The sequence below is a fragment of the Diceros bicornis genome, chromosome 14, assembly GCF_020826845.1.
Source record: "Diceros bicornis minor isolate mBicDic1 chromosome 14, mDicBic1.mat.cur, whole genome shotgun sequence".
NCBI lineage: Eukaryota > Metazoa > Chordata > Mammalia > Perissodactyla > Rhinocerotidae > Diceros > Diceros bicornis.
In genome coordinates, this window is record NC_080753.1 from 18,445,653 (window position 1) to 18,462,757 (window position 17,105).

The window sequence follows — 17,105 nt, forward strand, 5'->3', positions numbered from 1 at the left end:
AGAGTGGGTAAAGGGCCTATAGCCCAAAGACAGGAAGGACATCAGAGGAGCTGGCAAATGACCTTGAGAAGCTGTCTTAAAGCTATTCCACTGAGGTGAGCACGAGGGGGCAGGGATGGGTTTGGAATGCAATAGAACCCTCAATACATTTTGGGATTTGAGAGTAGAAAACTTGTGCTTCACTTCTCAGGGTCCTAGCCAGGGTCCCAACAACCACCTGACGGGTTGCAGGCAAAGGATGGGAAGTAGCTGGGATTCTGATGAGCCTAAAGAGGCCTTACAGTTGGAACAAAAAGGATGTAAAGTGACCCACGACAACTGATGACTCAGACCGGAGGGAACCTTAAATATCTCAGCAATACAAGGGTCAATAAATGACAACAACCCGCCCAGGAACCCCCAGCCATTGGCACCATGGATTTATAAAGACCTCCCTGGAACTTATACACTGCCATGGGAACAGGAGGAAAACCCCTGATTCAGCTGAATTTATCCTGATTATGTAATATTGTTTGTTTTACAAGGTCAAATGCAGGGATAAAAGTGAGATTATACCGAATCATAGAAATATAAAGAGAGGTATTTTTTGGTCGGGGGGTTAGTTTGCTTTGTTTTGGTTTTTTCTGCATGCTTCTGTTTGTAGTCTATGAAATTTCAGCCTGCTGCAAAAGTCTAGCAAAATCTTTTTTTTTCTAATTAATTAGAAGGAAGTTACAAAGTAGAGAAAGTTTTGTAGAGGAAATGTCAGTTTTTAAGTTGGTGAGAACAGACTGGCAAAATGCAGGCCCAGATAATAGCCCAGCTAGAAATAAATAGAGCACATAGTAAATGATTTTTATTTTGATCCCAGAATCCAGGGAGGTGGTCTTTAAGTAACAAGCTTTTAGACCAGGCTGCTCTGAAGATGAGAAGCGCCAAGTGAACAAGTAAATTACCAATCCTGAGAGGTAGTTGAATGGAGGAAAAGGTTTCTAAGACTATGAAAAGCCCCATTGTGAGGTTGTTTCTACTTATTTTTACTCAGTACAAAAAATCAAGGACAAAATTAAGTAGTAATTGAAAACAGCTTAAATTTAGTAAAGGATGCCACAATAGAAAGTTGTGTTTATTTTTCAATGTGGGTTGAATGTTGACTTACATTTTTTCCACAAATTCTAATAATTAGAAACAGTGTATATTTAGGTTATTTTAAGATAGGTTTTATATATATATAAATAAAATATAGACATATGATATAATATATAATATAGACATTATATGTAATGTAATGTCATTTAGTATATAAGTTAGAAGATGCCTACAAAATAAAATCCTGCATATAAGTGCCTACACTTTTCATTTAACATCTCTTTGGTTAATCCGGCCTGGTGAGTCTGACTATTTGATCTGTACCATCCAGGTCAAGGAAAATGATAACAACAAACCAAAGTAAATGGTGTACGCTGATCTTCACCTCATACGCATAAGGAGCTTCCGAAGCATTCACTAAACAGCTGCTGCCTCAAGAATACACAAAGAACGAGATGCTAGGGTACTCCTAAAAGCTGTCAGTGGGTTGAGTTGAGCAATTCAACTACCAGGAGAGAGGATGATAGATAACAGACTCAGAGAAACTGGAGAAGGGCCTCATGGGTGTGAGGATTCAGACTCACTGGGCAAGCTCATCAAAATGTCTGGAGGTCAATAACATTGGGGGATGGCAAGAAGAGAGAGGAAGTCATATGACATATCAGCAGCTTTATGGAATGCCAAACTACAGGGCTACGAGGTAAACTGAAATCCACACACCAGTGTCATGGACATCACGTTGTTTCCCTGGGCATACTTCCACAAACTATTAAAAAGGAACATTCTTATCATTGTTGCATTTGCCTAGTTCCTAGAACAATACTTGGTACAGAATAGGATTTGGATTAAACGTTATTCAAAATTAACTTGGGTTAATTTATTTGGATTAAATTTCTTTTAAAAAAATCACACCTAGGAGCTAAAGGGACACCTGAAAATGAAGAACTTAATTCATGATCCTGAATTTTATGGAAATATGTTTCCTATTTTACAGCCAATTATAAGATAGAAGTAGATCATGATTCCTAATTCTGCATTTTTGTCCAGGGAGAACTCTCTATTATTAGGTTATTAGTATAGATTTAGAGTGATGAAAACTTGCTTCAAAGCTTCCTCTTACTCAACATGTGGGGTCTAGGGAGTAAAGGTCAACCAGAACCAAGAGGAATCTCAAGCTCACGCTGTGCAACCAAGAGATCCTTGCACAACCTCAAAAAGTCTGCAATTTGGAGAGAGGAATATTACTAGGACCAATATCACAGGACCAAGGCCCTGACTTATTGGAAGCCACCTCTGGTCCGGAGGGAACTGTGTTACTATAGGCCCCTGAGACCAGTGGTCTCCGGAGTATCTGTGAGGATGCTTGAAGGTCGGATATCAATCAACATGATTAATTAGGATACCAGAAGGAATGATCAGGACTTCAATATACATTTATTTTTATCTTTAAAATATAAGATAGAAATTAGGGTGTGCTAACATTAAATACACAGTTTGATGATATTACCTACATGCCATTTATATTGAGAGTATGCGCTGAAAAAGATTTTTTCAATATAAGGGTGAGACATGATGAAATTGTGAAGACCACTGCCTTAGACCTTACCAGAATTCCTAAAAGGTATAAAAGAAAGGAGAAACTATGGTTTCTTTAACACCTTCTATTCACCAGATGACAGGATAACATGCTTTGTCTCATTGAATCTCTATCACAAACCAATGAGATAGATGTTACTATTCTTGTTACACAAAGGATAAAGTAGAGATTCAAGGAAGTTCACTATCTCGCTCTGGGTCACAAACCAGGCAAGTGTCGGTGATGGAATTAAAACCCTACTCTGCTTTCAAATAGCCTGCTCTTTTCCTTACACCACAATATCTAAAGAGCTACCAACCCTGAAACTAGCATTTACCAAGGTACTCAACCCTGCAGAAATGGCTCTTGTGTTAAGGTAAGTTTCCCATAGGAAAGTAGACATGGTAAGCTCTTACTCTGTAAATAATGCAAGGTGGCAGAATGTCCCTAACCATGCCCACCAAAGTCCGTACAAAACAGTACATACTATGAGGCATTTCATGATTCATAAAAGTTGTTACTCTTATTACTGAAATAATTTTTAAGAACCAATAATATTCTATTCAATAGAAAGAAGAAGCCCCCAGTAGATCCATTATACAAATTTGGTAGATATTAGAAGTGTGTGTATGTGTGTAAATGAGAAAGACACAGAGAGAGAAGAAAGAGAAACTACAAAGGCTTATATAAATAATAACAAAGTCCAGAAGTACATAAACAGTGGAGATTCTAAATTCTCTCAGCCTCCAATACTCCCTGTCCTCTTTGCCCTATGAAGTTTTAACTGATCAGAAAACGCCTCTGTAAACTATTACTGCAGGTACCTTGGTCAGTTTCACTTCCAGCACGTGGCTGCCATGGATCCGACTGTCGAAATGAGCTACTTCTTTGGAGGAGGACTTAACCTTGGCAATGATTTTCGCATAGGAGAACACGATCACAGCCGTTGGGAGCAAGAGGCAGAAGAAGAGGATGTTCAGGATGAAAATCTGGCCCCCTACTGAGGCCTGGGCCAGCCACCAGTCCAGAGTGCAGGAGGTTCCAAAGGGCTCAGGCACGTAGTCCCCTAGACCTACCAAGGGCATGGTGGTCCAGAAGGAAGCATAGGCCCAGATGACTGCCAGGCAGATGTAGGCGTGCTTTCTTTTCAGCCAAACCCCTGGAGGTGGAAAAGAAATGTTACCAGGATGTAATCTGCCCTCCACCCAAATACCTCCCCTCGATATGTCAAATTCCACATCCAAAGAGTTATTCCATTGGATTCTGGGAGAAGCGGTCAGATAACTGACGCCTGAGGGAGAGTGGAGTGCAGGGAGAAAAGTTCCAGAGCTTGGGCCTTTTTCCAAGAAAATAAAATTGGAAGTGATTTCATAGGGAAGGTTTCTCTAGGCATCTGGGAACCTGGGGAGGGGGAAGTGACAAAAGCTGGGGAAAAGGAGAAGTAAAAAGATAAGAGGATGCTGAAGACATTGGAGGATCTTATGGAAGCATCCAGAATGAACTGTGAGATCCTATCCAATGTAAGAAGCCAATTGGTGGACTATAAGTACTGAGCCCAAAAAAGCATGTATTACTGGATCATCCAAAGTTAAATCTTTGGGGGGAGATGAGAAACGATAAGACATTGCTTGTGTCTTTAGAATACCCTTCCTCCTAAAAGCTTTTGTGTCCTCTCATCTCATTTGTCTTCCTAAGCACTTGTCGAGTGGGGGTTGGTGGGCCATAATTATGACTGTGCGGTGTGATGCCAAAGTGGTTGACTCTGCTTGGTGAGAGCAGATTTTGAATCTTCAAACATTATTAACACAACAGCCACGCTCACACAGCCATAGGAGGAGAGGTAGAGAATCTAGGTAGATTGTATCATGTTCTGCAAAAGTAATTCTGTGAAAATATTTTTAGGAAAACAAAAAACGAGCTTTGTTTTTCAGCACTAGTTTCCATTAACCAAAAGAGAATTCCAAGAGGAAGAAACAGTGCAGTCATCTAAGAAAAGCTGTAAAGCACTAATATCATTTTCCAAAGTTCAACACAACCACAGAAGACAGGTCGGCCTGATCTACTGCTGCAGCCTACACAGGAAATTACTTTCACGCCCCACTTATCCCTCGAACCAAAAGGGCCGGAGAAGTGATTCCTGACTGCCTTGGTTTTGTAGTAGCAGAGAAGAAATAGCAAAACATATTCAGTAAAAGCCAAATGATTGCTTCAACATAGACTCAACATAGACTCTGCTTAGTACCACGTGAGGATGAGGAAGTCAATAGGGCCTACTTCTTCTCATTTCTAGTATTTGACCCTTTTCATATAACCTTTCTAGACATAGGTGTTTTTAGCAGTAAAATGGAGGAAATAAGAATATATTGCTTACAGATTTTAATAAGTATTAAATAAAATAATGCAAGGCTTGTTCTGCAAACTATGAAGAACTACATTAACATGAATTTTTACTCCTGTGTTTGCCTCATTTAGCATTGATAAGAAATGCAACAGATTATTTCTACTGTCTCTATTTTTTTCAAAGACATGGCATTTTGTATCATAAAATGCAAAATTTCTTGAGCCCAACCAGATAGGGGTAACAATCATGTAGCCACAGTATATGTCAGATCTTGGTTATCCATTATAATGGATAAAACATTGGCACGGATAATCACATATACTTATGGGAATGTGCATAGGCATACGTATAAGCATTTATGGTTAGGGTTACTTGGTGAGGTGTTTTATACTTACATTCGAGTATGGTGAAAGGCTGTCAAGTACAGGAGGGAGTAGATTAGTAGATTGGTTCTGTGTTGCTCCAGAAGTCAGAACTAGGACCAATGGGTGGAGGTTACTGGGAGGCAGTTTTGTCTTAATATAAGGAATAACATTGTAACAATGAGAGCAGACCAATCAGAGAATGGGCTGCCTTGTGCAGTAGTAAGCTCCCCGTCACTGGTCACTGGAATTATTCAAGAAGAGGCCAAATGGCTGTCTGTCAGGGATGCCTTAAAACAGTTTACCACATTACATGGGAGAAAGGTCTACATGTCCCCAAGTGACCTTCTAATTCTAACATTCTAAGACACTGTGTGGAGGGTTTAATAGTGCATCAGATCAAACGATGAAACCATACTATTGAGAGTCAGCCTTAGAAGAAGCTGAAAAATATATACAGGTCCCATCTGGAGTTATAACTGCAATGATTCTAAGGGTGGACAGTATCAACTCTTTAATTGACACAAAGCCTAAATTCAAAAAAATATTTTAAAAGCAGAGACGTCAATGTTTCGTATTCCCAGGAAGTTGAACTTTTTGCCTTCTCATCTAAAAAATCAATAGGTATATTTAAAATCTGTTTGATATGACCAAACATAAGTTTATAGAAAGAATTTGACTCTGAAGTCATCCAGAATATGTATAATTGTATATTCTTCTACTTTATTGAAAATTTTGATTCAAGCTATTTCTACTGGAAGTTTTAAACTGTTTAGAAAAACAGATGCAAATTAAAAAATAAAAAGTGAGTGCTGGATCATGAAGATAGTAGTCCATGACGCTTCCCCCCGTTGCATGGTTTCCTTGGAGTTTGGGACTGTAAACTTTCGAAATATAAAGGAAATTCCACCACATTGAAAGTGTCAAGTCGACCTGATCTTTTCCACCTCAGGCTCCAGGCCATGCTCTGTCCCCATGGTCATAACCACTCTGATTGACAGATTGACGAACAAAGCAGCTTTGTCCGGACGGAGCCAATACTACTCCCTGGTTGCACCAGATTCTCAATACTAAACTTAAGGGCCTAAATGCTTCTATTTAGGGTTCAATAAATGCATGAACCCCAAGAAGCCAAAGTACTAAAAATTTATTTTTAACATTAAGAAAAGTCTTTAGCCTCTGAAAATTGTTTATTGCTGGCTTACCCCTCACCAATTCTCGTCACTCGTCTTTCTACCTGCCAATACCTCAAAGAGAATGTCAAGTGGTATTTCTGTATGTGCGTCCTTTCCTGCAGGCACAGCTATCCAGTTCTCTAACTTGGAGGTGGACATTTTGGACCCCTCATCTCTGATATCATGGGGAACTGAGTACTAAAGGAGAATTAGAAACATCTTTTCACACAATTATACTTACTATGTGGGAAACCAGCTAAACATCCTTTCAACGCATTTTATTTCTTTTGTTTTCATGGCAAAACATGGTAGAAGCTTACACACTTTATACAAGGAAATGATACTTTTAAAAGCATTGTAGCCAATCACCAGACATTCCTATAAAAGTGGTGCTAAAAGAAATCTACATTGACACCGGTTCAAATCTTTAAACATAGGTTAGAACAAGACAGACTAGACATGGAAGTACTCTTGGTCCCTGAGTTATTAATAATCTTTGTTTATTACCTACGGGTACAATATGTACAGCGCTGACAATCCACCTAGCTTTGACTATTAGAGAATGAGAAACCTTCTGACTTACCATAAGATAAATAGCAGATTTTCAGGTATCGATCCAGGCTGACAGCAGTCATAGTGATAAGACTTCCACAGCCAAAGAAAAATCCAGCCCATCCATACCAGCGGCAGCCAATCCAGCCAAACACCCAGCGGTGACAGAAGCAGGAGATGATCGTGAACGGTTTGCCTACAACTAGAGCGCCAAGCAGTTTATCAAGGGAAGTTCCCTCCAGTTAAAATTTACCCACCTCCCTCAACTCACTATTGAGTTGTATCCCGTTCAGACAAGAGATAGCTATTTTAGCAAATGTTGGGTTCAATGTGTTTACAACCAGACCCAGGTTTCTGGGATTTAAACTATTTATAACTTCAGCCTCCATTTGTTGTTGTGGTTTTTTACTTTCTAGAAAGCATTTTTCTACTTTAATTCACACCCTGCACCCTCCCTATTCAGTCATTGTATTCAATCTTCACCTTCCCTGAAGCGAAAGTGCCGAGGAAGCTCTTTGAAGTCTCTATCTGATCTACCAAAAGAAGGTTCCCTAACCTTAACTCATTAGGAAAACCAAGTGACTGATATTCACAGCTGGCAGGTGCCAGCCCTGCCCTATCCCTCCCAGCTGTGCCTCTTGCTTGGCATACAAAGGTACACAGAAGTCCCTGTTAGTTCAGTCAGTCAACACATACTTACTGAGTGCCTTCCTTAAGCTAGACGCACATCTCCTCTACCTGTTTAGACAGCTAGTGCCATCCTCCAGCTTGCTAGACTGTGCACCCTCACATTACCGCTTCCTGATCCTAGTGAGCCTAACTCCATTGTCAGTGAGGAAACTGAGGGTAGAAGAATTGGGTTTTTTCCCAACAAATACTTCTTCAGTGCCTGTTATGTAACAAGTATAGAGCGAGGTGCTAGAGGACAAAATAGAGATCCAGATGGACAAATTCATTTTTTCCACACAGAGAGCAGACAAAAGAAACAAGTAATTTGTAATATGAGCTATGATATGATATGTTGGCATGATAGGTAGTGATTAGCGCTGTGAAGGAAAATAAAGCAGGGGAAGGAGATAGACAGAAATAGTTGTTTTACATCAGGAGATCAGGGATGATCTCTCTGGGAATGCGACATTTAGGCAGATGCCTACATCAGTGGTAGAGACCCAGGCAACGTCTAGAGGGAAAATGTTCTAGAGAGAGGAGACAGAAAACTCAAAGCTTGAGCTAAGTATCTGCTGGGTGACGGCTAAAAACAGCAAAAGACAAGTGGAAGTGACTCGGATGGAATGAAATGAGTGTCTGTTGTGCCTGGGACCCATCAGCAAAAGCTATTTTAAGCTTCCTCCTGGAGCCAAGATTTGATGAACCTAGACTGTCTCTCCCTCCTCCACTTAGCAGAATGCTTCCAAACCTAGCTGCACGTTAGAATCACTGGAGGAGTTGTTCTGTTTTGTTTTGCTTTGCTTTGTTTTGATTTATTTTAAATATCGATGTCCAGGACTCTGACCCCCAGATAGTCTGATTGAATTTATCGAGAGTAAGCCCGGGCATCAATATACATTTTTTTTAGCTCCCCAGGTTATTCTAATACACATACCCAATTGAGAACCATTGATATTTAAACAGCAAATTTTAGCAGTGGAAGTGAGATACACCTGGTCTCTAGGATGTGCTTCTGCAAGGAGCTTGTAACGAAATACAGTTGACCAAGAAAAAAATAACACAGACATAAAAAGTTTTAAGGTTTATTGGAAAGGAAAAGTGTATTAGAGATACTCAGAAGCTGAAAAAAATGGTCTGGGTCCATCAGAGAAAGCTATCGCACAGAAGAAAACGCGTTCTTGGTAAATTACTCTAAAGACATATGCAGAGAAATGCGGTAATTTGTGCAATTGTAGAGCAGCCTTGCTTGGCTGAAAGCATTTTCAATGTATAGGACCAATTAAAGGCATTTTTATTCAAGCCTAGTCTAATTCAGCCTTGAGCATGAAACTGGTATTATTCACTGGGGAAGAATGTGGCTGAAATGGCAGGTTTCATTCAAGTATTTTGACGTTCAGTAACAGGGAGAGAACCATCAGGAGTCAGCAGGGTGAGCTGACCCGGAAAGCTATCATTCCTGTTGTGACACCGCCATCGTGTGGCAATAGCCAAAATGGCAGCCATTTTGCAGCCTCGCAAATTCCCCAGGGTTCATCATGACTGTTTTCACAGAAAGGGGCCTGACATGATATGCTCCTCTTAATGTGCATGGGTACACATTCCTAAAATAGCCTTCCCAAATAACCAAGACAATATAAACTCTCAATAAGAAGGCAGCACATGGCTCTTGGATTGGAAGAATTAACATAGTTAGAATGTCCATACTTCCTAAAGCAATCTCTAGATTCAATGCAATCTCTATCAAAGTTCCAACAACATTTTTCATGGAAATATAACAAAGAATCCTAAAATTTATCCAAATAGCCAAAGGAATACTGAGAAAAAAGAACAAAGCTGGAGGTATCACACTCCCTGATTTCAAAATATACTACAAAGCTATAGTAACCAAAACAGCATGGTACTGGCACAAAAACAGACACACAGATCAATGGAACAGAACTGAAAGCCCAGAAATAAACCCACACATCTACAGACAGCTAATTTTCGACAAGGGAGCCAAGAACATACAATGGAGAAAGGAAAGTCTCTTCAATAAAGCGTGTTGGGAAAACTGGACAGCCACAGGCAAAAAATGAAAGTAGACCATTATGTTACACCATACACAAAAACTAACTCAAAATGGATTAAGGACTTGAATGTAAGACATGAAACTTCTAGAAGAAAACATAGGCAGTACGCTCTTTGACATCGGTCTTAGCAACATATTTTCAAGTACCATATCTGATTGGGCAAGAGAAACAATAGAAAAAATAAACAAATGGGACTACATCAAACTAAAAAGCTTCTGCACACCAAAGGAAACCATCAACAAAATGAAAAGACAATCTAACAATTGGGAGAAGATATTTGCATATCATATATCTGATAAGGGGTTAATATACAAAATATATAAAGAACTCATACATCTCAACAACACCAACAAAAAACTACCAACCCAATTGAAAAATGGGCAAAAGACCTGGACAGACATTTCTCCAAAGAAGATATACAGATGGCCAACAAGCACGTGAAAAGATGTTCAACATCATTAACTATCAGGGAAATGCAAATCAAAACTACAGTGAGATATCACCTCACTCCCGTCAGAATGGCTATAATTAACAAGACAAGAAACAACAAGTGTTAGAGAGGATGTGGAGAGAAGGGAACTCTCATACGCTGCTGGTGGGAGTGCAAACTGGTGCAGCCACTATGGAAAACAGTATGGAGATTCCTCAAAAAATTAAGAATAGAACTACCATACAATCCAGCTATTCCACTGCTGGGTGTTTATCCAAAGAACATGAAAACACACATGCGTAAAGATACATGCACCCCTGTGTTCACTGCAACATTATTCACAATAGCCAAGACTTGGAAGCAACCTAAGTGCCCATCGAGGGACGAATGGATAAAGATGTGGTATATATACACAATGGAATACTACTCAGCCATAAGAAACAATTAAATCTAGCCATTTGTGACAGCATGGATGGACATTGAGAGTATTATGCAAAGTGAAATAAGTCAGAAGGAGAAGGTCAAATACCGTATGATCTCACTCAGATGATAAAAACAACAACAAACAAACACACAGAGACCGAGACTGGATTGGTGGTTACCAGAAAGGAAGGGGGGAAGAAGGAGGGCGAAAGGGATGATTAGGCACATGTGTGTGGTGATGGATTGTAATTAGTCTTTGGGTGGTGAACATGATATAATCTATGCAATATTACAAGTATAATGATGTAACCTGAAATTTATATAATGTTATAAACCAATGTTACCGCAATAAAATAAAGAATTAAAGGTTAAAATAAAGCTGCACCAGTAAGGCTGTGTGAGAAATAGTAACTCAATAGATAGAGGCTTATTATGGACCCTTCTCTTTAGAGATTGGCAGTGGCAAAAAAATCTACTAATGAAGAGAGAAACAAATATCAGCAAACATTTTAAAAGGGATGCTTTAGATGGGAAACTGCTAAAAGGTTTCCAGCGGAAAGAGGAGTTGGTGTGTTTGTTCTGTTCAAACTCAGTTTCTCTGCCTCTAGTAACTTAAAACTGTAGGCTAAAGAGCAGAATGTTGGGCTCCAAAGACACATTTGAGTGTGTGTAGAATTTTACAGATGAAAGCAAAGGGAAGTGACTTACCCCACATCATTCATATTTGTAAAAATGAATTGCAGTTAGAGAAATTTTATTTCCACTCCTCCTCTCTGGGTTATCAGAGATGCCAAAAAAGCAAGAAATAAACCAGTAGTTCTCAATTTTGGATTCTCGTTTTTCTAATTTTAAATATCCTGATGCCCAGGTAACATTCTCAACCAACTCATTCAAAATTTCTGGGTATGAAACACAGCCACGGGTATTTTTTTTTAAGTTCTTCAAGTGACGTTTTTGTGCAGCCAAGTTTGAGAACCACTGAACTGGAAGCTTCCTATACTTGTAATCGGTCCCCAAGCCACACTTAAATATATCATTATGTTATCACTTAAATATATCATTAGCAGGGCAGCTCCTCCTTCTTCCTATACTCACCTCTCAGACTGTCTTCGGCCATCATTTACCTTTTAAGACTTTACCCTCTTGATATTTATTTCAGCAGATTTCCATAAGAGTGGGAGAGGTGTAACAGAATTTAAAACAGTGATCTGGAGCCTGCCTGTAAGTTTCTGTTTTCTGAATCATTTAGCCCACTACACCTTGAGGTGTCTAAGATAGGATGTATTATTCCCAATTGTATTCTCAGCAGCTAACATGCCTGAAACATAGAAAGGACTCAATAAATGCTAAATGAATGATCTCTTTAGCCAGACAACACTCCATTGTCTTACCACAAACTCTGTAAAGATGATTTGTGAAGGAAGGAACAAAAGGGGATGGGTTAGGGGTTATCTCTGAGCCAGCGAGGGCTTTAGAATGGTGCATCGTTCAAACCCCCAAAGAAGAAACGGCACGGTTGTTACCTGAAATCCCCAGATCACAGATTGCTAAATTGATAGTCATTATTTCCGCAGGTCTCAGCTTCTTCTTTCGTCTAGAAGACATATAAAGGACATACCCATTTCCAAATGTAGACAGAATCCCTACAAGGAAAAATATAAATTCCCATCATTAAAACTAGGTTTTAGAATTCACTGGAATATGAAACACTTCTCAATTTCAAAAATGGTCACCATAGATTTAGAGGGTAATGAGAGGACTCTAAATAAAAATCTAAATTCAGAAGATGAAATAAAAAGCATGAGTTGTGAGTGACAGGCGAGGGATGGGTTGCCTCCAAAGGGATAAGAGTCGGGGATCATAAGACTGAACTTACCCAGAAATGGGAACCACTAACTTCCCAGTGAAGCTCAGGAGGGTGTGGGCATCCCGATGGCCAGTTCTTGTACTGGCCCCCAGGGTGGAGTATTCCTCAGCCATTTTTAGAGAGTATCGGCTTTATAGAACTCCCTCCCTCTGATATGTAGGGTTAATCCCTTGGCTCTTGATAAATTCTGAAGATGAAGAGACCCAAACCAAACGAGGTGCTTTCACTATCACCGTGGCCTCCTGAGGGAGCCCCAGCATTCAGGAGAGGCAGAGGCCAGCTATGGCATAACCCTCTGCAAAGAAAATTTCATCTCCTGGAGACACATCCCAGGACTTTTGCCTCCTGAGGATACATGGACGCTGGGTGTCTGCAGCTGCTACTGAACTAGGTCTCAAGGGGAAGTGGGTGACTATTGAGAATATGGCCTCTCCCCCTCCCACCAAAGGGAGAGAAAGTGACCCTCAACCCACCGACCTACCAACAATGGTAGAAATGTGTTCCCACTCTCTTATATCTTTTTATTAATGACTACTTGGCTTTGGCGTTACCATGAAACTGTTCAAAAGTTCTTACACACCCAGTTTAAATCCAAAAGACCCAATCCCTACTGACTTTATTTAAGAAAAGAATACACCTACTTCCATAGCTTAACATGTAGAGTAGATTTCCTCAGGATTTCTTGCTTCACAGAGTAGCTGTGTATAAATGAGAATCTGGTACAGCTGCCTTTAGTAGTAAGGAATAAGGAGAGTATTAACAGGAGAAACCCAGATTTTTCTATTTTAATTTCTACTTCTCCACCACAATTCATTTGGGGGGGCAAGGAAAGAAATGTGTTTCAGCTGATGGTATGAAACCACCAGGAACTAACTGCATTGTGCTCTTAGGGAATTCTGAATCCCTGGAGTTAGCGCTGCCTAATGGTCTGTTTAAACCTTTTTAGCTTCCTTAAGACAGAAGAGGAAAAAAATAGAAGAGATTACGGAGTTCTAGAGCAAACCAACTAAAATGAAACCTACGTCTCATTAAAGGAAACCAGCTAGTAAGGCACATTGGAAAATTAAAACGTGAAAACATGGCTTGAAATATTATAAATAAATGCCATCTACTTTAAATTAAAAGATTAAAAACTGTAAGTATGTGTATGTATTTTATACACAAACTCATTTAAACACGCTTTGCCTTTCTACATCTCTTTTTTTTTTTTTTTTTTTTGCAGGGAAAGATTTGCCCTGAGCTAACATCTGCTGCCAATCTTCTTTTTTTTTTTCTCTCCCCAAAGCCCCAGAACGTGGTTGTATATCTTAGTTGTAAGTCCTTCTAGTTCTTCTATGTGAGCCGCCATCACAGCATGGCAACTGACAGACGGGTGGTGTGGTTCTGTGACCGGGAAACGAGTCTGGGCCGCAGAAGCCACGAGAGCGCAGAACTTGAACCACTACACCATCAGGGCTGGCTCCTACATCTCTTTTGAGAATACTGATTTTCTTACTTATCCTTTCTTAAATTATCTATATTAACTCTACTTCATAAGGCTTTACCCAGTGCCCAAAGCATTATAGAAAAATAGTCAACTCTCTCAAGCCGCATGTAGGTAATTCTCACAGGCAATCTTATCTGTAGGGGAGTGTCAAGAGAATCCAAATTTATTTTTAGTGGTAGTTAAGGAAAACAAGATTAAGAAAGTAAAGACTAAAGGGAGGGGAGACATTTTAGATTATCAAAATCCTGAATCTTTTTATGAATATAAAAAAATAAAATCTCATATGTAGACAGTGAATAAACTAAGAATTTACAGTAGAAGAGTAGAAGGTGGAAATGGGTCTCTAATGTATTTCTTCTCTATTCCAAACTCAGGTTTATCTTTTCACCTTCCAGTTTTCCCTGAGACTCCTAGTATTTCACAAAGCTCACCAAGAATGTCACTCCACTCTGGTTCCTTAAAAAGAAGCTGGGCACATCCCTGTACACCTATCCTAGGAGGAGGTGAAAACCAGACACAGGATCAAGCCCAGGAACTGGCCCTAGGATGAGTCCAACCCCCTCCAGCTGCCCCTGGCCTCAGCCCGAATGACTGTTCTGGAAGATGCCTTTGGCTCCACTCCCAGCTCTCTGAGTTACCTGATGCTCCCTTTATTAAGAGACTCTTTGGGGACCTCTTTTTCTAGATCCATCTCATCAAGCCCCTTGAATACGATCGTGGATTTTCCTTCCACCCCACGTGCATCAAGTGAGAAATCCTCCTGACTCCCCCCACCCACCCACTGGTTGCCTCTCCTCCTGCGATTCTTCATGTCAAGGTGGGATGGAACTGATATCCCTCCTTATTTGTGTCATCTTGAGAAATTGGTCAGGTTAAAGATGCTACTGTTTAATTCATTCCTTGCAATTGATTGAGACAAATTCAATTTATAAGATGTTTATTTTTCTGTCTTTTCTGATAATTGAAAGTACTTATGTTTAATAAAAATGCGGTGTGGATTTTACTACCAGATAGTCCCTTTGCAGACAGCGAGTTTGCCATTTTGTTCACCATTATATTCCCAGCAACTTAAACAGTGGCAAGGTACAGGCACTCAATATATATTTGTGATTGGAAGGACATGGTGTCCATTTATAAGACACAGAATTTAAATCAATTTGATACTAACTAATAGTAAAGCCAAGGGCCCAGGGAATCTCTTTGCAGCAGAATTTCTGATTCAATCTCATCGATTCCTTTTGCCTCAAGTACTGACCATAGAGGGGTCTCCACACTTTTCTAATGAGTTTTGCTAATTTCAGGAGGTTAAATGAAATTCTTAGTCAGTAATAAATAGTTGAGAGAAAGAGAGGGAGGGAAGGAATGAGAGAGAGAGAGAGAGAGAGAGAGAGAGAGAAGCTTGACCCAACATTTGAAAAGATTAAAGGCAGACACACCTAAAGATATAACCCACCTGCACACTGGTTACCCAAATTTAAAACATTTCTAAATTTAAGAAAAGTATTGTAGTTGAATTCTAATTGCCTAGACTAGTGCTGTCCAATATAAACATAATATAAACCAGAAATGTGAGCCACATGTGTGTTTTAAATTTTTCTGGTAGCCACAGTAAACAGAGTAAATATGTCACTAAATTAATTTTAATAAGATATTTATTTAACCTAATATATCCAAAATGTTATGGGTTCAACATGTAGTCAATTTTTAAAAATTATTAATGAGCTATTTTACATTATGTTTTCTAGTACTAAGTTCAAGATCTGGTGTGTATTTACACTACTGCGCATCTCATTTTGGAAAAGTCACAGTTGAAGTGCTCAGGAGCCACATGTGGCCACCACATTGGATAGCAGAGTCTGGAAGCAGATGTACCATGTTGTGGATTATGCACAAAAATTTTTTGACCTTGGACTGACTTGCATTTATTACCAATACATTTTTCCAATTCCCACCAAAATCACTTAGTGATGATGTTGTGATGCAACTTTACTTTTAGGTGAAGTAAACTCAATGTGTCCATCATCACTACAACACTGGGCCAGAGTTTTCTCAATTGTGAAAAGAGGAGGCTGAACTAGATGATTTCTAAGATCCATTCTGAGCCTGTACTCTTATGACTATATCAAAAGCATGTTTTAAAAAGCAAAGGCACTCTGTTTAAATAAGATCTCATTATCATTAATGTTATTCGGAAGACAAACCTACAACCAAAGCAACCAAAATGAAATACAGTCTCAAGATCAATTATTTTGCTGTAAAATTTCTTTAGATTTTTGAGGGAATATTTATCCCTAATAATAAAGGTATCAGAGAGTTGTTTCCAGGAAACATTTATCAGCTCCGTAATGCCACCCCATCTTCGGCCCTCCTCCCTCTCTCCGTCTCCACTTAAAATACCCACCTAAGTGTCAGAATCTTTGTGCAAAATCAACGTATATCAGCCCATGAATTTTCTAGATGCAACCTTTGCACAGAAAAATTAAGGAAGCTTACCAATTATTGTTAGGTAAAAGCCAGCCACCAAATCCGCTTCCCAGGAAAGTTTGGAAGCAAAGGGATCCCCATCTCGAAGGTAGTGTGGCAGGCGCTCATCCTGGGGCAGGGCGGTGTGGTTTAGCGCCATGCTGTTCTCCAGCCACCAGCAGTCTGCAAAGCAAACCGGCAGAGATCTCAAGAGACCTGAATAAGCCAATCTGAACCATCTCTTAAGCATGCCCCTGTTTTAAAATGAAAAGCAAGTTCCCAGGGTCATGCTTGATTCACTAATTAATAACTGGAGAGAACATTTTAATATTTTTCTTCAATGATCCAAATATGTCAGTATTCAATTATTGGATGTGTGATTATCCAAGCCTGGGTTATCTCATTTCTTCATCACGCAGCTCTCTTTGGGCCACTTCACCCCTCACTTGGGTGAATAAGAGGTTGAAGGCCAAACTCTATCCGTTTTACTGCTTCTTAGCAATTTTTGTAAAAGTCTGAACTAAGCAAAAATATTGTATGGAGTGTACACTATATATACATATCTGTATATACACACACACTACATATGTATACACACATACTATATATACTATATATACACAC

At 39.5% G+C, this 17,105-nt stretch overlaps 1 protein-coding gene across 1 annotated transcript in view; it reads right to left on the reverse strand.

The window, feature by feature from the left end:
- The window catches only part of OPN5 (opsin 5), a 29,435-nt gene extending 12,787 nt beyond the window's left edge, over window positions 1-16,648 (reverse strand). The window contains exons 1-4 of the mRNA XM_058553942.1: window positions 16,512-16,648; window positions 12,189-12,308; window positions 7,106-7,276; window positions 3,469-3,803 (exon numbers count right to left, since the gene is read on the reverse strand). Coding sequence (XP_058409925.1) covers window positions 3,469-3,803; window positions 7,106-7,276; window positions 12,189-12,308; window positions 16,512-16,641 — 756 coding nt within the window. The 5' untranslated portion in view covers window positions 16,642-16,648. The remainder of the gene's footprint in view (window positions 1-3,468; window positions 3,804-7,105; window positions 7,277-12,188; window positions 12,309-16,511) is intronic.
- Between the last annotated feature and the right edge of the window lie 457 nt (window positions 16,649-17,105).